Source organism: Nothobranchius furzeri, chromosome 3, assembly GCF_043380555.1.
Source record: "Nothobranchius furzeri strain GRZ-AD chromosome 3, NfurGRZ-RIMD1, whole genome shotgun sequence".
NCBI classification, from domain to species: domain Eukaryota; kingdom Metazoa; phylum Chordata; class Actinopteri; order Cyprinodontiformes; family Nothobranchiidae; genus Nothobranchius; species Nothobranchius furzeri.
In genome coordinates this window covers 55,899,947-55,922,064 of record NC_091743.1, presented here as the reverse complement: position 1 = coordinate 55,922,064, position 22,118 = coordinate 55,899,947, and the positions used below count along the sequence as shown (strand labels likewise).

At 41.1% G+C, this 22,118-nt stretch overlaps 2 protein-coding genes across 11 annotated transcripts in view; one reads left to right on the top strand and one right to left on the bottom strand.

The window, feature by feature from the left end:
* slc2a9l2 (solute carrier family 2 member 9, like 2) overlaps positions 1-22,118 on the bottom strand; it is a 213,261-nt gene that overhangs the window by 173,894 nt on the left and 17,249 nt on the right. For 6 of the 9 annotated variants that reach the window (XM_015959326.3, XM_054751410.2, XM_015959329.3 and 3 more), the window contains 2 exons: positions 19,243-19,344; positions 7,135-7,295 (listed from right to left, as the gene is read on the bottom strand). In XM_015959326.3, coding sequence (XP_015814812.3) covers positions 7,135-7,295; positions 19,243-19,344 — 263 coding nt within the window. The remainder of the gene's footprint in view (positions 1-7,134; positions 7,296-19,242; positions 19,345-22,118) is intronic. The other 3 variants (XM_015959330.3, XM_054751429.2, XM_054751442.2) reach the window with 1 other exon arrangement.
* LOC139068865 (sterile alpha motif domain-containing protein 3-like) lies at positions 1,498-6,635 on the top strand. Of its 2 annotated transcripts, XM_070549351.1 has the most exons (7): positions 1,498-2,138; positions 4,112-4,184; positions 4,732-4,823; positions 4,966-5,337; positions 5,473-5,539; positions 5,663-5,828; positions 6,245-6,635. In XM_070549351.1, exons 4-7 carry the CDS (start codon positions 5,044-5,046, stop codon positions 6,357-6,359), a joined length of 642 nt encoding a protein of 213 aa, XP_070405452.1. In that variant the 5' UTR covers positions 1,498-2,138; positions 4,112-4,184; positions 4,732-4,823; positions 4,966-5,043; the 3' UTR covers positions 6,360-6,635. The 2 variants fall into 2 exon arrangements, with proteins under 2 accessions (XP_070405452.1, XP_070405451.1); XM_070549350.1 differs by lacking the exon at positions 1,498-2,138 and having other exon boundaries at positions 3,349-4,184.

The following is a 22,118-nucleotide window of genomic DNA, read 5'->3' as shown; positions in this document are numbered from 1 at the left end:
ACATTATTTTTGCAACAAGAATCTCATTGGAAAGTTTGTCACTTCCTGTCATTTTCTGCAGAGGACTTAACATGTCAGGATCCAGAAGAGAGGGAGACTGAGGTTGAAGGCAGCTAACTGTTTTCATGAGATCAGGATTGCTTTTGGAGAATCTTGTCTCCATCTCTACAATGACTATGTCCAAAATGTTGAGAAGAGCTCTTCAGAGCCTGGCTAGGAGTCGTGGAGTCTTCTGCGTGGCCCACAGTGGACATTACAACACCACCTGTTAGCAGTGAGCTTTTTTTTTATTTATTTATTTTTGTCTTTTAGCAGCTGGTGCAGATGTGCTGGTTAATGGCTCACTTTCCTCATCTCTCATCTGCTTCAAAGCCTGCAGAGATGCACTGACTACTTCTGAAGCACAGCACAGGTCAACAGAGTGAGGCTGCAGCATAGAGTTTGCAGACTTCAAGGAACCCAGAACTTTTAGGAGGAATTTTCCTGTTTCAAAGACATTGTGCCTCCTTAACATCGTCAATAGTCCTGATGCCTCTGTACAGATATCAACAGCAGCTGCTCTGTCCTCTGTAACCTCTGACAGGATACTCATAATAGCATCCTGATTTTCCACAAGGCACTTGGCCACATCATGGTGGTTTGTCCACCTGATCTCCAACAGTCGTTTCAGGGAGGGAACGTCATAGTTCTGTGAAACATGACGGTGGAAAAATGAGTGTAGAGATCCTGATAAATCAAAAAAGGTTTTTGCACATGGCTCTGCCTGCATTGCATGGGCCACTGCCAAGTGCAGCTGGTGGTTGTAGCAGTGGATGTAGGGAATATCCTTCCCTACCTTCTTTTGCAGTAAGGCCTGAAACCCACCCCTGAGCCCACTCATGACAGAAGCTCCACCATAGCACTGACTGATCATTTCAGCTGCTCTATAGCCTGAGTCAGAGAGATGCTCAAGAATTTGGGTGGTAATAAATTCAGCATTTAACTGACTGAGGTCAAGCAGACCGATCAGGTGTTCCTCTGGAATGCCATTACAGACAAATCTAACCATGACTGACTGATTCTCCACATCTGTCCCTAGTTCCATCACTTTCAATGCAAAACCCAGTATAATCTGCTTTGCCATAATTATCTTTGATCTTTTTAATACCATTTTGCCCGTGTTGCAATAATTTAGTTTTGTATGTTGTGAGATGGGTATTTTGCATTTTCTGGGATGTGTTTGTTTATTTCATTAAATTTGGAGTCTTTGGCCAGTGTGTAGTCAACCATTTTTAAGAACAGTCCTGCAGAGAAATCATCACCACTGGAGCTTTCCACACTGCCACGAAGTGGCAGTTCATTTACTGCTAGGAACTGAACTACTTGTCCAATAGTTTTTATATAGTATCTGTTTTTCTCTATTTGTGTGGGACATTAAATTACCTATTGTTTCCCCTGTGTTCATTCTTTGGGACATTTCAGACCAGCTTTTTCATTTTTGATGTGGCATTGAATTTTAGAATTACACTGTTAGAAATTACCAGCATTTCACATTAATTTAAAGTAATATTTTACAGTAATTTATTGTAATTAAGTTTCCCTGTAATAACCCATTGAATTAATGTAAAAATAAAATATCCTTGGATTTTACAGCATTTAACTCCTATTTTACAGTATAATCTTGCCATGTAAAACCATCTGTAATATTACAACCAGGAATTTTATTTTCACAGCAAAACTGTAAAAAGTGCACTGATTTCACACCATCAAACTGTAACATTACAGTAAAATATTGACTTGGAAGTCACGTGACACAGGCAGCCTATATACTGCCAGAACAATGAATGACAGACAATAGAGCAATTAAAGTTATGGATGTAACATATAATGTTCATGAAATTTAAAGACATAAAAGTTCAAAGATGAGCTGATTTTTGTTTGGTGGTAAAAGTTATTTTACATTTTGTAGTGGACTACAACTCTTGAGTTGCCTTTTCTGGACAAATGTTGGAGCATTAAACGTACCAGAAAATTATTTCTTTTTTCCGTCCGGCGGATCCACGGGCAGACTGGAAGGGGAGGAGACTTCCTCTAAACGAACTACTAATTTGAACTGAAGGCGCGAAATCCCTCTTTCCCTTTCTCCGCCGGTGAAGAAGGTGAGCAACTTTGTTTTTACAATGATATTTACTTTTTGTTGAACGTTTATTGCATGCCGCATATTGTCTTTAAAAATGTTGCATCGAAGGCTGCATGTGGAAGTTGGTCTACCAGCTCAGGAATGTTTTTTAAGGGGGTGGGGGGGGGGGGGGGGCGGCTATCTATTGTTGATGGAAACAATGGGGGGTTGACAAATGAAACATGATGTGCCGTGAGGCAAAGCGATGTCAGACCCATGATTTACCGCAGAGCGGAGCGGGTGCAGCTTGGAGCACTTCTGACGTGTTGCGCTCCACTTTGTATGCAAAAACGTTCAAAGATATTGCCAACTAATGCTGCGTTCCCACTGGCCATAACGTATACGTCAAACAGCGCGCTTAAAGCCCCGTATTTGAAGCCCTATATTTTTTTTACTTTGGCCCTTGTAACGTCTGCCGTAACCGTTGGCTGCTGCCTCAGGAACCCCCCTGCTGCAGGGGGGAAAGTGCGCGGGAGGGGCTCTCTAAACTTATCCAACACGCAGACTTCTTCACCAATCTTTTTCCAAACGAAGTCCTAGTTATGCCGATCTGTTTAGGCATGACAGGAGGGGCCATACGGTTCGCGGTGATTGAATACGACGATAAGTTTATGCTCTATGGCTGAAATTCTTAAATGCTTGTTTTTTTTTCATGGAATCTGGCTCGTAGTAGTGATATGACAACAACAGGCGCTCTGATTGGTTGCTGCTTGTAAAGCGACGCAGCTGAACGTTGAAGCTTGAAAAGTATCAAGCTTTGACGGAGCCAACGCTGTTGAATCTCATTGCAGAAAAATAATTAATTGCTGTGCATTCATTTTGCACATGTATAAGATATGTATAAGATACAGATAATTAATATGGTTAACAGATCTTATATCTAAAGTGCAATACTGTAATTTTCTGCAGCTCATTCCTGTGCAATATCCCATCTGCCCTCCCGTCATATTTCTTTTCAGGATTTTCTTTATTGACACATATATATTTAGTCATCTTTTCCCTTTTACCATGTCTCTCTAATATTTTGCTCCTTACTATATTTTTTTTGCTTTATTTTATTATATTTTTATTATATTTTATTATATTTTCTCCTGTATCATGTTGCTGAGAGACCGCTGCTCGTCATACACGTTTCATTGCAATGTTGACCCTGTGCTAACTTGCATATGACAAATAAACTAAAACTGAAAAACTGAACTGAGATACAGATAATGCTGTACTCACTCATCCTTAGAAATCTCTGTCAGGGTGTGAACTTTGACTGTACTCATTATCTTATTTGATTTGATTGCAAGTATAACCAATGTACTGTCATTTTTGCACACTATAATTAATAATCCAGCTGTCATATCTGCACAATGAATGACTAATATATTCTGCACATCAGACTCACTTTGATTATTACTGACTCACCTCGTTTAATCATAACTGAATAATCCCTCTGTTATTTTACACAGATTGGTGTATTTGTGTTTGTAACTACCGACTTCAAGATCACTGCTGCTATTTCCACTATTTATCATCCACATTTTCACTGTTGCAGCCACATTCATCTGGAATTCTCAACCTATTTAGATACTACTCCCAGATATACCCGAGTGCTTTCTTTTCTTAAATACTTGTTGTATTGTTCTTTAACTGCTTCTGCTACTCCACTGCTCATACTTTCATACACAAATTTCCTAACTGTGGGACAATGAAGGAATACTTATCTAATCCTTGGCTATGGTTTCCTCTTGCTCTGCAGTCCATTCAAGATATGTGTGATAAAGTAACTACAGAGTGAAAGGCACTCTGATTAGTTGGCGCTCATAACACTGCGTTTCTTTTTGTTAGCAATGTTTTTTTTAGTATCGGTTATCTACTTATCACTGTTATCTACAACATTCTGACCTAAAATTTGTGTTCTTCACCTTGCTTCCCTGTGTTGACTTGAGTATGCCTGTATTCTAGGTTGGACTGACATCTTGATACTTCTGTACCTGTGTCACACAAATTTGTAGTTCCTGTTGCTGGTGCGACTAAGGTAGTTACTGTTTTAATCATGAGCATTGCTGTTTGTGTTTTATTTCATTTTGATGATGAATAATAATTGTAAAAATTACTGTTTACATTGATAGAAAAATCTCAAAGTGCTACTGAAAACACACACATAAATAAATACAATTGTCTGACTTAGGTGACTTAGGCCACCCGTGCCTACAAGGTGGAAGCTCCAATTCTGTTGGCAAAAAAATTTGGCGGTCAGTAGGAATGTTCAAATAGCAGGAAGGAGGAACTAGGAAGAATAACGAATGTTGTGGGGTAGAAAAAAACTATCATAATTTTGAAGAGAAATATCTTTTGAAAGATTTAGGTATCTTTAATATATACACAAACACTGTGGACTGCAGCTTTATTTGGATAAACAACATCAGTGTTTACAACACTTCTACACTGTAACATAACTTCTGTGACATAAGTCTGTTAATGCAGTCACAACTGGGAGTCAAACGGACCCTTTAGTCATTGCTCCAACTTCTGGGCTATAACTGTCCCTAATAGTAGTGTTACCCTATGATTCCCCTTCTTAGGTGTGTCAGGTGGGGCCCAGTGGATTTCCCAGAGGGGGAGACCGAGGCATCGTTGATGAAGATGAAGAGGGATCTACTGAACATCTACTCAGGCAGGCTTTCTACTGTTGTTTTGGGTTATTTTGTTTGGAGTTTTTTCATTTGTCAAGATCTAAAAACTGTGTGTTCGGCAGCTAACAAGACCAAATTGTTACTTTGGTACTAACAATACATTTTTATTGTCTGTATACACAGAGGAAGGAATGAAAGGGGCGGAGAGAGCAGAACCAATGATGGAAAAGACATGTCATCCTCCGGCAATACCTTAACAAAATGCCTGCTGCAGCAATGTCTGACATCAAAGAGGAGTGGCCCTTTCTCTTCTCTCCGAAAAGCCTATTCTCACATTTTGCTCTTTTGACGGACATCAACGTCCTTCAGAAAGTACAGGTGGCAATAAGTCAACGAGGACAGACCATCCTGGATTACTGTTCAACACTGGACCATCCCAAGATCAATGAAGTTCTGGTCAACTACGCTCAAGACTCTGATAAGGCTGCCTCCATCCTGCTGGTCCTAATGTTGTACTTCAAAGAGCCAAAAGAATGTTTGGTGCTTGAAGTTGATGTAAGATTTTGTATTAAAAAATTTAAAATGCAAATTGAATGATTACATTATCAACTGTACGATTTATTAACTTTGACCAATGAGGAATATTTATACTCTATCCTAAATCTATGCTGCTGTGTGATTATGTTACAGCCATGTGCCACTGCCGTGGACATAAGTTCTGCAGAACTTCCCACCACCCCCTTCTTGATCATTCAAGGTAATATTACTTTGATCCAATATTGACATTTCTGTCTTGATATAACTTGTTTCATTCTTGAAATCTAGATGAATTTTGTAGCTGAAGTAGAAAAAAATGCTCATATCAGTCTTTTCATTTCAGGTGACATGATGAAGCCCTCTGGATGGCTGATATCCATCGAGGGACAGGTCATGATGGGCCCACACCCGTTCTTTTTACATGGTGTAGCTGCATTGTTGAGCTGCTATTACGTCTTCAACATCGAGTATCCTGCCACTGGATCGTTAACACTGGAGTTCATTCAAAGGTATTTTATAAAGATCACATTTAAAGTGACAGTGTGTAGTATTTGTCATTAATTTCTGGAAATATAAGTTGAAATGTTTTGCAAAATGAATCAAATGAAGCCCATTCATTGAAAAATACCAGCAACTTTGTGACAAATAACCATAAAAATCAGGTATAAAATACACACGCGAGGGTCCGACTCTCTGGAGGACGCCATGTTGGATTGTATGTTTATTTTGATGTATTTATGGTTTTGCTGGAGGTTTTTGACTCCTTTGAAAACTGTGCAACAACACTCTTCTTCCTTTTCTTGTGTGTTATTTGGCGGGTGGCACTCAACATAAAAAGATGCATTTTTCACCAATTAATGTTTTGGAGGGTGAACCAGAGTCATTAATCTCATATCAACTGAAACTATCTTTGCTTTTTTAACAGGTGCTTCCTGGGAATCAACCCTGAGAGAGGGTCAAAGACCAAGAAGCGAACAGCAATCAACCCTCGTGTGAGCACTTTTTTTAGGAAGCTCATTGATTTTGAGTGGACATCATAGATTTTTGCAGCAGTACTCAGGCTCAGTTCTTCAGTGTTCGTTTATTTTTAGATAAGTTTACGTTAAATGTTTTCCTGTTCTATTGCCCATAATGTTAAAGACTAAGGAGCGCCTGACCCCATTCCCTTCTTCACTGTCTCCTTTCCTCTCGTGTTGTTGTGAGGGCCTCATTCCCTTTTCTCAGTGTTTTTCCTCATTTTAATTTTACAACTTGAAAGATTAATCTTGAATTCTTGGCTGTATAAAATATGTTGAATAAAATTTCTATAAATATGCCATTGGATTAACACTGACTTTACTTTGGCGACTGGGTTGTATTTGTGCAACGGTAGTACATTTAAAGCAAATGGAACCTCAGGATTACTTATTACTGGATTACTTATTACAGTACATTACTGGATTTTTTTTTACATTTTCATACATTGTAAATTCACAGTAAATCATTGTGAACTTGTAAATAGTACATACTGTAAAAGTACAGGGCCTTGTTGTAATGAACAGCAAAAGATTGTAATTCCCCAGGAATGTACTGTAATATAACAGTAAATGCTTTGTCATTAAAGCTGTAAAGTTGCAGTGTACAATTGTGATTTTACAGCAGTACATTATAATATCACAGCAGCAAAATTACAGTAAATTGCTGTGAGTGCATGTAACAGTATTTTACTGTGAAAGCACGGCAAAAGTACGGCAAAATTTATCCAGTAAATTATTGTGAATTCACGGTGAAAATTTTAAGAGTGTAGATAAGGATTGTCTGTATGTGTTCACTCACCTTCCTAGGGCTTTAATAATGAAAGAGACTGAAAACGTTCCAAGAAGACCTCCGATGGCAAATATGGACACAGTGAAGGACCAGAGGAGGGTGGTTGTGCCTGCTGGGATGGGTTCCCTATATCTCTCAACCCACGTCTTATTGTAGAACGCTTTGATGAACTGGGAGAAAAATTAAATGAAATTAAAATTGTTTCAGATGCATCAAATCATCCAAGTAAAACTTCATCACATCTGTAGAACGCTGTGCAAGAAGTCTTAAACCACCTCTAGGGCCTTTTGTTTTTCATGTGCAGGCAAAAAGCAAAAAAAGAGTTCAGGTTTTTCACCTGCGTGTGTGTCTTTAGATTTAGGAACATTTCTCATGAACCTATGGATGGATTTTAATGGGACTCCATGAAAGTAAACACTTCATGTGTATCTATAGCTGATTACCTTTAGAGTCATTTTAATTCAGGAATGGCCACCACAGCTAATCAACCTTAGCAAGAAGAGGACAGGCTATAACTCAGGTAATTTGACAGATATTGAGCTACAATTTTACATGGTGGCAGAAGCTGAGAGTTATTTTCAAGATGCGTCCGGAAACCTATAATTCCATCATTTATCAATAAAACATGGTCCTTGGAAGTTTTAAGATTTTAAACTGGCGTGGAAGAGGGTGACATGTAGCCCTTTATGCAATAGACTTTTAATAATAAACATGGTCTTAATCTTTTGACTTTCTGAGCGTCTTTCTAAGATTTTGTTTGGTGCGTCTGTCTCATCATGTGGAATCAGTTGACCATCCACAGTGTGTCAAGTTTTCTGATGATATCTTGTGAGTGTTAAAATTCAATTTCATAGTTAAGACTGTTAATTTTGTATTTTTCATAAATTCTGATAAAGGAATCATGTCTTGGCAATGAACACGTGGTGAATGTGTTTCTAAATACCATATTTATCCCCTGAAAGATTCATAGATCAGTTAAAGGTTGAATATGGAACACGAACACCAAAGCGACATCTAGTGTGTGGAGGTTGTACTTGCAGCAGTAGAACAAGTTTTCCAACCGTCGGGACGTCGATTTGCTGCCGATACGTGATGTGACCAGCCAGCACCATGTCCAGTGACAAATCGTAAAGGATAAGGACTAATTTCTACTAATAAGTTTACTTTACAACAATAATTCACATTAGAACATCTTCTGGGCTCAGATGCAGCTACTTGACTTGTCGAGACCACCATTTTCCACAGTGTCAGCCTCACTGTGCCAGTGGACTGTTTTGGCAACCTGCAATGGTGGGGGATGAATAGGAGACAAGATCTCCTATAACTTAAAATGAACCAAAGCTTCCTCCCAGTTTCTCTTTAAGTTGAATTTAACACCAGTTTATCATCATGAAACAAAAGAATGAAGTGGAGCAAAAACTTCTATCTTCTATTTCTCTCTCCTTTTAACTTCTCCATGTCCCTAAATAAAAGAGACAGATGATTTCGCTGCAGCTGCCGTCACTCACTCTGCTCCCTCCCCAAGACCGGATCTCCCGACATCAGAGCACTCGGTCTGACTGAGCGCTTCCAGGAGAAATAATAATGAAATTATGAAAATAATAACGCATGCTTGGAGGAGCGTCCTCCGATCCTCTTTCTTGTGTGAGCAGACAATCTTCCTCTCTCTCTCTCTCTCTCTCTCAGTCGCGGATCGATCAAGCCGAGCGCGCCGCGTGACAACCCGCTCAATTAACATAATTTACGGCCCAAATCCAACAGAACTGATCGGGCTGATTCGGTTCGGGTTCGGTCTCAGGTTATAACTCCAGAGCTCAGCCCTACAGTACCACATGAAGGCAGACCAAAGTTTCCTACCCGGTAAATGTGGAGAACACCACAGACAGATTTGGATGCTACACTGGTGCTGCCGTTAAAATAACAAAACTACATTCCACTATAATTGATTATGGCTCCTCTTCTATGATGCAGAATCGTTTATGCCCGCATCTCTATGCACTGATTATTTGATTATTTTCCTCAGCTCTGTCTATCCTACGCCTCCCGGTCGGCCATCGGGGTTGGGGGTGGGGGGTGCGCGTGGGGTTTGGGGGCCACAAAGACAGGGCTCGCAGGCCACGTCCGGCCTGTGGGCCCCCAATTGAGTATCGCTGCTCTACTGGCTGGTAGATGTAAACATAAACCCAGTGTTGTGTCTGTCAAAATTTGATGATTTTCTAAAATTAAAATATAGCTTTTAAAGGAAATACTGTACCTTCATTCTGCACACCTCTAAATGCCCAGTGGAGGTATTATTTTAAAAATATATACAGTATATAGCCTTTTTTATTGTTCCATATTCAACCTTTAAAAAACAATATACTGAAAATGATCTTACCTAAAAAAAAGTGTGAAAAGCAGCCAAAGAACAAATAGTCCAAATGCAGATATCATCCCCTGTTTCTTTTATCTGTGATTATTGTATTAGTTTAATTGCTTTTGTTTTGTTTTTGGGAAGCCTCCCCTCTTCTGCAGACACTCAAACAATCCAAAATCTGACAGAAATGTCCTCATTATGGACGAGAGTCTGCAGCACCAAACAAGATGGGCTTCATGGTGCTTTCAACCTTTCATTTTACTGCTGTGACAATGTTTATTACTAAAGGTTGCAGGAAATAACTGGTCCTGTTGTAACTTTGGCTTTGCAGTAAAGGCTGTGCTTGCAAGCGTCATGCATAACAGTTGTTAGTGCTGTCAAAGTCACCATTTTTCAGTGGGTAAGCAGGAAACGAAAGACAAGAAACTGGATTTTTATCACATATTGGTGTAATATTTTAATATTTGATTTTGAATTACTCATTCATTGTTTATGCATTTCCAACACTTCATAGAAAATTCTTTGTTTGCATTTTAAAGAGGCTGGAGATGGAGCTGCTGTGCGCGGGGAACAAAGAATATTTGTTCACACACGCTGTGAATTGACCTGTAGTGTGAAAACGTTGTTGTCATTTGTGTGGGCTGTTACTACAGGCTGAGGTTTGATCGATGTGTAGATGCATTGCAATGTGGCCATGAAGAATTCTGAATGGATTTTAAAATGTTCAACATAAATAAACCCTCCAAAAGAAACAAACAGCAAATAAAAACATTATAATGAAACAGTAAAAATTCTGTTGCAGTCAAACGTCCATATATCAAACAAATATGTCTTCAGCTGATTATATTAGTAGACTGGTAGATTGATATTATTATAGCCACAGCTGCTTGCTGTGCAAATAATTTCCAATATTTCATCTTTTTTTCTGTGAGATTCTGTTTGAAGTTTTTTATCAATTTGAAATAATATCACCAACAGCTGGTTTTTAATCCTTTCTGGGGTTTTAACAGCCTATGAAAGGTTCTGTCTGTCTGTAGGAACCAGATTTAATTCTTTATGGAACCAAACTGTAACTTAACTTTACTGCAATGATAATAATACAATAAATAATTGTTGATTTTAATGAAATCTATGTTGGGCTGAAACGTGTCGGCATCTATGTTTTAAACTATTTAAGCCATGTACTAATAAAGGCTTTTTATTTTTGTATCTCCTGAGAGCCTCAGATCTCCTTTTGCCAACATTTATGTGGATCCCTTGGCTGAAGAGCACCAGTGAGAGAACCAGATACAATTTCTTACAGCCCTGCAGCACTTCCAGCATTTTTTCTATTTTCATTAAATGAAATCTATTCATTAAGACTCATTTGAGACTGAAAGTGACGTTTTGCCTACAAATGAATTTACTTATTCTGGTCAAGAACTTTATTTAATTTAATTTCATTTATTTTTTTCTTGCTGCTTAAGAGGGAGGTTTTAGACTCCATTTTTTTGTTGTGAATGAGAGAAAAGTGTGTTTTAACTGAAACTGAAAGATTATTTATGATCACTCACAGGAAGCCTAAAGATTCCCATCCTGGTTGTTTTGAAGCTGCTGGCTAAGCCTTCGGTAAAACAACCATCTGTCTTCTCTGCTCTGGTGTGTTTCCTCTGTAATGAATTCTGGCGTTGTCTTTTACATCTGAGCAGCGACCGTGAGCAGACAGTAAGCTCCGCTGTGATCATTAGATTGTGGCTCAGCAGGAACACATACACTAAAAGAGGCCTCATTTGTTTCTTTATAAATATTTTAAGGAGAGCGGATGCAGTGATGGAACCCCACCGTGGTGAACATACAGCAGCGCTAATGCAGCATTGATGATCAGCTGGTGTTCCTGGTGAGCAGAGGCCATGAAGCAGAATAAACGAGCCATCACTCAACATAAACTGGAGAATTAGATGTATCCACAGAGGAGCAGCTGGGACTTCAGTGGGAATAGCTTAGTTTAGCCCATTTGAAGTCAGGCTGAATGAGCTGCTTTGAAAGAGGCAGTGTATCATCTACAATCACAAGTTGATTTCTTTAATGCAACTAAACTTTTCTTTTTTTAATGATCGTTAGTTCAAACCAGAAAGTGCAAAGATTCAAGCTTTTAAACTGCAGAGATTTTCTTTATTATGTGAGCTGAACTCATGTGGGAGACGTTTATGTCACACGCATAAAGGCATTAACTGGTCTGGAGCTTTCTGGGGATTAGATTTAAAGCTGCCTTGTCGTTACTGAAAAATAGAAACCTGAAATATTTTCTAATTTAAAGGGGCGATGTCATGGAAAATGTACTTTTTGGAGATTTCTATCATGTGATGTTGTTATTTCCTCATGAGAAATAAAACAGTTTTTGGCTGCATTCATGCATTTTTCCTGTCTCAGCTGCAAATTTTGAGTTTTACTTCTGTAAAGCCTTAATGGAAACTAATCTCATCATCAGGTCCTGCTCCTCTCCCAGAAGCTAGTCTCTGGTCTGAAATGTGTCTTGTCATGTTCTGGGGCAAATGTCTAACCCAAGACATGCAGAATCAGGAGACGAACACCAATTTGAAGGAAAAAATAAATATTTTATTTAACGAAGAACTAAGGGCGCACTGGAAATCCAGCGGGTGAGGAAAACGGGAAGCTGCGTCTAGAGGGGAGAGCAAACAAAGGTGAGTAACTGGGAGTTGTAATCCAATGAGGGAAACTGAAGGAGGGACTTAAGGGGTCGAGGAGACCTGAAGAGCTGGGGAGGGGATGAGCCAGGGTAATAGTCCAGGAGACGAATAGCAATTAATCCAAGAAGGTGTGATGGGATGTTTCCGAGAGGACAGTGTGGGGGTTGGAGAGGGAGCGGGGTACGGTGGAGAGCGGGTCGGTCTGGACGGGTGGATGGTGAACCAGGAAGCAGAGCGGGCGTGAGGTCCTATGGAGTTTGATGGAAATCCTGAGGTGAAGCCAAACCTGAGGTGAGCGATCCAAAATAAACACCCAGGGATTAGTCGAGGTCAAAAACAACACACAAGAGAGCACAAAAACTAGAGACGAGTTTTGAGGGCAAGAGACTACTAGTCAGTAGTACTCATCCGGCATCGAGTAGCGTTCACCATCCTCCTTATGAAGTAGACCCGCTGATTAGCTGACGAGGTGCAGCTGCCGCTCCCTCTCCTGCAACCAAACACTCAGAGATGGTGAAATGTGAGAAGAGTCCTCACCCCGGCTCATGACATGTCTCCCCTGGCCAGCACAGGATATGTGGCTCAGGCGACTGCTGAAACTGCTGAGACTTGGTAGTCTGGTGGTAAGAGTAACAAGGTGGCGTGCAGGTTCAGATCCCAATCTTAGAAGTTATTTTCTTCATTTTTAGCAACACTTGCCAGTATTATGTTTTCAATAGGGTTAGGGTTGTGACAGTGGAGCGGACTGGAGTGAAGCAGACTGGAATGGAGCAGACTAGAGTGGAGGCGAAGGCGCCACCTGGAGTGGAGTCAAAGGCGCCGTCTGGAACCAGAATCTCTGGAGGCGGGACCGCTGGAACCAGAATCTCTGGGGGTGAGTCCGCTGACTTGGCTGGAGGCGGGACCGCTGGAACCAGAATCTCTGGAGGCGGGGCCGCTGACTGTACTGGAGGCGGAGCCGCTGCATGAACTGGAAATGCCTCCTGAGAACCAGGGAGGATAGAGTGTCCAGCTGGAACTCCTGGAGGCTGAAGAGTTGACGGAGCCGGACCAGCTCTTCTTGAAGGCCGGCAAGCTCCGTTCGATGGGCTGCAGACTCGGTCCCTCTCGTGGCACCCCTGGAAAGGGAGAAGACCTCAAGAGGGGTGTCCTCTGGCCGGAAGCTCCGCCCACAAGACCTCCTCGCAACCCTCCTCTGGAGGCTGACTCACCGAGGAGCTGGAGGTGATGTCAGTAAGGGTAGCGGTGAGTCCGTGGTGCAGCTCCGGGGCTGGGGTGAGCCACCGGAGCAGGTACTCCCAAGGGAGAGTTTCCCCGCTGGATCCTTTGTCAAGTTGGGTCATTCTGTCACGAGCGCGCAGGTGAGGTGAGCGGAGGTGAGGATCCAAATGCAGGGGAAGCAGGTAGGCAGGCAAAGAGACAGAAAAATTTAAAGGGTTTTAACGTAAATGATCCGACAACACAAACAGGACTGAGAGGGTTTAAATACAGGAGGAGCTGGGACCTTGGGTGATTGGGAGATGAGAGGCAGGTGGGAGCAATTAACCTGGACACAGGACTGAACAGAATGGGGTGACAGGACAGGTTGTGACACTTTTTGTTTTACTCTAAAATCAGATGAAACAGGCTAGAGGCTAACATTGAGCTAAGGGTGCTAACTGTAAACTAGAAGTAAACACTTGGCTCTAAGAATCTCTCGAACTACTTTTTCAATTACCGACAACTTGATATCACAGAGAAATGTGTGTGTGATAGTGAACATTGAGTTAATCGTGGTGTTTTACTTTCTTTAATGAGTCATTCAAAACAGCAACCTAACAGCAAGATGCCAAACAACACTTCCCCTAATGAGGACTTACTGGCAACAGTGATGAAAGTCATGTAACATCTTAGGTGTGTTCTTGCTGTGTCGTGGTTCTAATTCCATGCTTTCGTTCTTTTTAAACCACGACACAGCAAGAACACACCTAAGATGTTCAAAGAGAAATACGGACAACAAGGAACGAAGGACTTCCGCCGTTTGGAACGATTACACCAGAAACGCACACGTCTAAGAAACCACCTTCGCTTCTGTTTAAGATGCCGGGGCTACAAAACAGGTAAACAAAACTGTTTCTGTGTTTAAAAAGAACGAAAGCATGGAAGTCATGTAACAGTGGTGAGAAAGTACATTTTTTGCATAGATAAATTGACTGTGGTAACCAAATTTGACCACAAGATGTCTTTCTTACATAATTGTCACATACTGCACCTTTAAGTCTTATAACAGTTCCTTGTAATGTTTTGCCCAAAATAAGGTCTTTTTCTTAAAGGAGCCAGATCATGCTATTTTAAACCTTTGAGAGCAAAGGTAGGCACAATGCATAATAAAATATTACTGTTGGCATTATTGAGATGGAATTTATCTTAAATACGAGTTAATTTTGTCAGCCTGAATTTATACCTGGAAATAAAACGGTTCGTTTCAGTGAAGCTCCGCCCACACCCACGTTGACAAAACACATCTACAATAGCGTCTTGGGCATGTCTGCTGTTGTATTGGCCTTGGTAGTCTAGTGGCTTAAGCACCTAGCCCAGCAAACTAACCACTGGACTACTGAGCCTGTTACTAAACAATAGTTGCCTAAGATATATATCCTGTGCTAGCCATGTCTTATCTGAATCTGGTGCCCTTGAGCCTGTGAGGATGAAGTGATTACTCCCCCTCAGAAGAAGAAGAAGAAGAAGAAGAAGAAGAAGAAGAAAGAAGAAAATGTCATTTCTATAGCGCCTCTCAAGATAAAAATCACGAGACGCTTCACAAAAATGTAAAAATATAAAAAAGAATTTAGAAAATGGTTAAAAATATATTTAAAATGAGCAAAAAATAGACAATTGTGATTAAAAAAATGTTAAGAAAGAGAGAGAGTGACTAGGAAAGAGGGAAATCAGTGGATCCTGAGGAAGGCGGAATAGGTGGGAAGAGCAGAATAAAGAGAGAGTGGTGAAGAAGGTCACACAAAAGCCAGCTTGAACAAGTGAGTTTTCAGCCGCTTTTTAAAGGAGACCACTAAGTCCACTGATCTCAGGCTCAGGGGAAGAGAGGTCCAGAGTCTGGGGGCCACAGCAGCAAATGATCTGTCACCTTTGGTCTTTAGCCTGGTGCGTTGCACAACCAGTAGGCTTTGATCACTGGACCTCAGGGACCTGCTGGAGGTGTAGGGACTAAGAAGATCACCAATGTAAGATGGTGCGTGTCCATGTAAGGCCCTATAGACCAGAACCAGGATCTTGAAATGAACCCTGAAGTTGACTGGCAGCCAATAAAGCTGGAGGAGAAGCGGGGTGATGTGGGTTTGTTTGGAGGACTTGGTCAGAAGCCGAGCACAGGCATTCTGAACCACCTGTAGACGGTTCAGGGAGGTTCTGCTCAGACACGTGAAAAGAGAGTTACAGTAGTCTAAGCGTGAGGAGATGAAGGTGTGGAGAACTGTCTCAAGTTCAGAGCGAGACAGAATGGGACTCAGCTTAGCAATGTTCCTGAGATGGAAGAAGGAAGAGCGAACAAGAGAACTGACATGAGAATCCAGGGTGAGAGCTGGGTAAAAGGTCACGCCAAGATTCCTGACGGAAGATTTGGTGTGAGTAGCAAGCTGACCAAGAGAGTCTCTGACTTTGGGAACGAGCTTGTCTGGGGCACAGATGAGGATCTCAGTCTTATCTTCATTCAGCTGTAGAAAGTTCCCAGCCATCCAGGTTTTGATAGAGTCTAAGAAATGTGGAATGCTGCCGTCGCCATGGCAGCTCCCTATCCCAGCCTGGGCGGGACTGTGACCGGTGAAGGCCGTGGAACCGTTTTCCAGGAGTCACTGTGCTTTCTCGAGGCTTAACTCGAGATTTTGCTTTATTAGCTCTTGACATTTAAGTTGGAAGCCTATTGTGAGGCCCTTTTATTTGTACCTCTTTTCAGAAAGAGAGCATCGTCTTTTGTTTGTTTGTGGTCAAGTAATACTACCCATTAGCTCGGGTTAGGAGAGCTTTTTCCTTTTGTTGGTGTGGTTTATAGTTGTTTACTCGTTTTAGAAAAGAGTCACTTTGAGTTCAGCTCTTTTTGTTAAGGTCAGAGCCCTTTTAGTTAAAGACCTTTAGTGCAGGCCTTTAACTTTTGTCTATTTTAGATTTGAGCTTGGGTAAGTTTTGTGTCAAAGGAATTTTATTCCTTCACTGACCCTTTCACCATTCTTGGATGCTCATAAGTTAACCAGAGCTGAACATTTCTGTAATATAGCTTCCTCTTTTAGTTCGTGACCCCTGTGTTGGTAATTTAAGTTTTGTAGAATAAAGATAAGTCCAGTTGGGACATTTGTGTAACCATTTTTTGTTGGGGTATAGCTAACCCAGTGACACTCCAAACCCATTACACTAGCTAACTCTAGTCAGTTTAACATCCCAGAAGAGTCTAGATGTTGGACATCCCTCTCAGAACCTCCTAGACTCTAGAGGGGGATGTAACACTCTGCGGTAGCATCTGTCCTTTTCCATGCAGTGGTGTGTTGGGGGAGCGGATGTACAGACAGGGACAGGAGCAGGACTGACAAACTGGTGCGGAGCACTAGCTCTGTACTTGGATGCCCTCAGGAGTCTGTGGTGGTGGTGGGCGAGAGGAGGACATTAGCTAAGCTGACGTCAACTATGAACAACACACATCAACCTCTGCATGAGTCTTATCTTATCTTATCTTATCTTGTCTTATCTCATCTTATCTTATCTTATCTTATCTTATCTTATCTTATCTTATCTTATCTTATCTTATGGTGCACATATTCTCCAACTTGGCATCATATATTTGTCCAATGAACACATTTTGGAGGTTTTGCGTCATTCCATTTACAAAGAACGACTCACCTGGCCAACAGGTAGAAGTAGCAGTATTATAGTATAGCTATACTGCAGGGTTATTTGTACCGTCTAGATGTAGTACAACACCAAATATGACGGAAGTTTTGGTTCTACAATTTACTGGGGAAATCCAGAACTCTGCAAGTTAACGACAAACCCATGAAACATTTGTTGTTATACACGTATCATTTTTATTCATTCAAGACTAAACATTTTTCCCACCAAGGACTGGAACCCACTGTGGAACTGTATGACTGATGAGTAGTTTATAACTTTATCACCGTACTTGACAGCTGTTTATTTCACTTGCATGAGCCAAAAATGTAGCTTGTAGTTAATGTTAGAAGCACAATAAACCACTGTGGCACAGCTAGCCACATAACGACCAGAGCAGAGGGTTACTGTCACAGTTACAGTCTTCATCAGTCAAAGTCTCAGTTGAACCGCTCCTCAGGCTATTCTAACTGCATCTGCCTGAGAGTTGACCCACTGATGCTGCATTCACCACTTGTGTCCATACAGGCAAAAATAGTAACACAAATATTTACTATGCTATTTCTTATTATAAAACCGGATTTTCTTCTCAAATGCACACAGTTGACGCCTTCATGAACAACCACAGAGCTGATGGCTGTAATCTTTGAATGCTAATTAAATGACCTGTGAGGAATCTAATTACCTCTGAACAAACACAAGGTCAGACCGGGAAGCCCACCCTCTGCAGTACTGTTGTTTTTGTTCAAAAGTGGCACGACTTCACAGGACTGATGTATGAAAAACTGAAATTTTCTGATTCAACACACACAGCGTGGGCAGAATTTAAAAATATACAATTGAATCTGAACACACAGATCACCCAAAACATTAAAACTACTTGGCTGAAACTGTGCTACTGTCATTGGTGCCAAAATAGTTCCGTGGTCAGGATTAAGATGTCTCCTTAAAGCAGCAATTCAGAGCATAACCCCTGTTAAGAAATTGTGTATTGATTTTTAGAAATCCATAAAGAGATAATCTTACTCTGATGTGATCCAGTGTAGAAGTTGTGTCATTTTGTTTTGGTAAACATGTACTTCTGTCCCGTAGAGCTCCATGCAACTTAAAATGAGCTCTGCTCAGCATTAGCCAATAGCGTTAGGCATCTGCTCACATGCAGATGTCAATCACAGCGACTGTGTTTGCAGAAGTACAGAGACAATTCTTGCATGATGCAAAAATAAAAATAGCAAAAAAATGTATTTTAGCTTTATTGGCCAGCAGTGGGTGTTCAAAAATGAGAGAGGCGTTGCTTCCAGCCATAATCTCGAAAGTAGGGAGAGCGGCTTAAAGCTGCTGTCCACAGTTCTGCCCCTTCAGGAATTATGTATGATTTTTCACAAATACATAAAAGTGATTGTCTTATCTTCTGCTGTGATATAATGTAGGTGTATACATCTATTTTATTTATTTGAGAAGCCCGCCCAGTCCCATAAAGCACAGGTTTGTCCCGTAGTGCTCGAGCGTTTAGGAATGTACCTCCACTGATACAGGTTGGCGACCTTTCTCGTGTACACGTAAGTCTTTAAAGTATAAATATATGAAAACACAACATAACGTCAACATAAGTAAAATAATGTGTTTTAGCTCAGTTTTGTTAGCTGGAGGAACGCGTTCATGAACAAGAGGCGTTGCTTTCTGCCTTAAATACGAAAATGAAAATAGGTCATGACGTGATACGCTTGTCAGCCACTAGATAGTGCCATGAGATAAAAGGAAAATACAGACAGCTACTTTAAAGTGCAATGCCTGTTTTCTGTTTCTCGATGGTTTCCTGTAACCAAAAACTACAGATTTCAGCTATATGCTAATTGTGCCTCTGCCTTGTTTTGTGACACTCCTGGCCTCACCATCTCATTTTGGAGCAAATAATAATTTACAGAAATGTCCAAAACATTTTTAAACTTTACTTGAGTTAAATATAACAACAATTCATCAGTTTCTGCAACAGAAAAAATGGTTAAAATTAGAAGAATGTCATATTTTAGCATCAGATTATTCTTTATTCAACTGCATTTTAGTCAAATCTGGCCCTAAAACCCAAATCCACATCTAAATGAGGGTTTATTGATTTCTAAATGAGTTAACACAACAATAAATGAGAAAACAAGATGAATCGATGGTGCTTCCACCCAACAGGGGCCCAATAGTTTGACTCACCCCAGCTGGAGCGTTGACCACAGACAGGTTGTAGCCATAAAGGAAAGATGACCCGAGGGCTCCGAAGAAGGCTGCACTAATCAGGCAGGCTGTGATGCGCTGCTGATGGAAAAGGAGACAAAACGCATCAGATCCAGACATCCATGCATATCAGGCAGTCACTTCAATGTCAAGGTCAAACTAACTAAATGAAGGAAGTCTTCTGGGTTAAAGCAGGTATTTAGGTCAGAAACTTGTGTTATTCGCTTAATTGGGTAGATCACAGGCACAGGGCTAAGCTCACAGGGGTGAAGAAACCAGTAGAAAAGGTGGAAATAATATGGGCAATTAAAGTTTGGTGCGTCAGAGATCTTGTTTTATTTATTTAAAATTTGAAATAATATTAATCAAATATTTCTTGAAATCTTCACTTTATTTGATGATTTGCAATTTATAATAATACTACTGATGTCATGCAGTGGACCAAAAACGTCCCAGTTGCAGACATGCATACTCCAGCTCCAGAACACTGAGCTAATTCAGCATCAAACCAATTCCCTTTTGTTTTTATTGATCTAAAATTTGTCAGGGCTTCACATTGCAACCCTTTGGCCACATTTTGCAGCCGTTTCTGGAGACCATTTGAGGTGATGCACTAAACAGAACAGAAAAGTAATTTTTTCAGCATAACAATAAAGAGCTGAGAAATAAATCAGCCTTAGATTGCCTGCTTTATAAACAACAAATCATCATGTGTAAAACTAAATAATAATGATGCATCCAGAAACAGCTGTACTGATTAGCTGAAGTTCATTTGTTTTTCAAAGACAAAAATCATTTAATTGTCAGAAAAAGAGACTCAGTGAATTCAGATCAACCGGCTAAATTCAGTCCCATTGTAAATGAGGTGCTGCCAGATCTTTGGGTTACCTTTGCTTTGTAAAATGTAGTTTAAAGGGATTTTTCTGCCATTGTGAAATGAAGTTTGGTGTTTAAGTCGTAATTAACTGTCTTAATTATTTGTATAACATATGTTCAGTTTGGAGAGTTCAATAATACAACCTAACAATGACTTGAATCTGCACCGAAGGGCCTTGAGTGTCTGTTAGTGCTTGTTTATGTCTTCTTAAACTTTTGCTTTGCACTATCTTCCATTGGGAAAAGAGAAGGAAACTCATCTGTGGGTAATCCTGTTGTCTAGTAGCTCCAGTTTGGGCCAACTGAAAACAATAAGTGCCATAAGGGGCTGTGAACGAGCTGTTTCTCCCCCTCCCTGAAAACACTCATCAGGTGATCTAGGTCTCAACCATTGCAATCAGCTGCTGTATGAACACCTGTTTCCAACTAGTAGCACAGCATAAGTTTGGTGGCATAACTGAAGCCTCAGCCCTTGTGTCTCAGCCCCTCCGATGTGAAGACACTCCGGGGTACGTGTCTACCTGCGCGTGTCCACAGAGCAGGTACACGGAGCAAACAAACTCGACCCAGACGCTGCTCCATCGACACCTTGCAAAATGTGCCATTATCCTTTACCTGTGATCACTAGCTTCAGAGGAAGGTCACACACAGCAAACCGCTTTCGCAACCTTCAAAACCTCCGCTCGCTAAAACCAACTCCCCCCGAAGACACCCACCTGTCTGTGGGACTTTGGAACTGCCAATCGGCTGTAAAGAAAGCAAACTTCATTACCGCATATGCAAACCACCTGTCGATACACTGGCTCTCACCGAGACCTGGATCAAACCATGTGACAATGCTACCCCATCTGCTCTCTCAGTTCACCACACTTTCTCCCACACTTCTCGTGCATCTGGGCGAGGTGGTGGAACGGGCATGTTAATTTCCATCAAATGGATATACAGTCAGTTGCTACCAATCACTAAATACAACTCCTTTGAATACCATGCCATCCAGGTAACTGTACTGAAAAAAATCTTTTTGGTTGTCATATATCGCCAACCAGGTCAACTCGGAGACTTTCTTGAAGAACTCGGCACCCTGCTCTCCTCCATTCCTGAGCACGACTGTCCCACAATGGTCCTTGGAGACATGAATATTCACCTGGATAATCCCAGCTCATCAGGCTTCCTATCACTAATGTCATCATTTAATATAAAACTAGTACAAAGTCCTCCAACTCACTAAGCTGGAAAAGCACTTGACCTCATTTTCACCAGAAACTGTGCCATAGACACAATCTCTGTCACACCGCTGCATCTTTCCGATCATTACTTCATCCATTTCAGCACGACTCTACAAGGAAGGTCCACTGCTTCCTCCCCAATGGTCTCATTCTGCCACAACCTCCGCAATCTGGCACCCAACCACTTCTCCTCTCTTGTTGTCTCTACTCTTCCATCTCCCAGCACATTCTCTGCTTATGAAGTGAATGATGCTACTGAGTCACTCTGCTCCACACTCTGCTCTTGTCTTAACAACTTGTGCCCTTTAGCCACCAGACCTGCTAGATCCTCCCAGTCGCACCCTTGGCTAAATGATACCCTCTGGTCTCTACGCAGTTGCGGAATGGAAATGGCGCAGAACAAAAGATCCTGGTGATCAACTGAAATTTCATGAATTACTGTCCTCATTCTCTGCCAGCACCACTGATGCAAAGAAAGCTTTCTACACTGACAGAATTCTCAGCTCTACTGACTCTCAGAAACTATTTTCAACATTCAAAACTCTGCTCAACCCTCCTTCTCCACCTCCTACCAACAATCTATCAGCTGACACCTTTGCCTCATTCTTCACTGACAAAGTGGCAGCTATAAGCAAACAGTTTACTCAACTGGCCACTCCTGAACATTCGCTACCACAAACTCCTTCTAGCCCAACCATCTCAAGCCCTACTGCTTCATTTTCCTCTTTTCTCCTCTCACTGAGAACTGTGTAT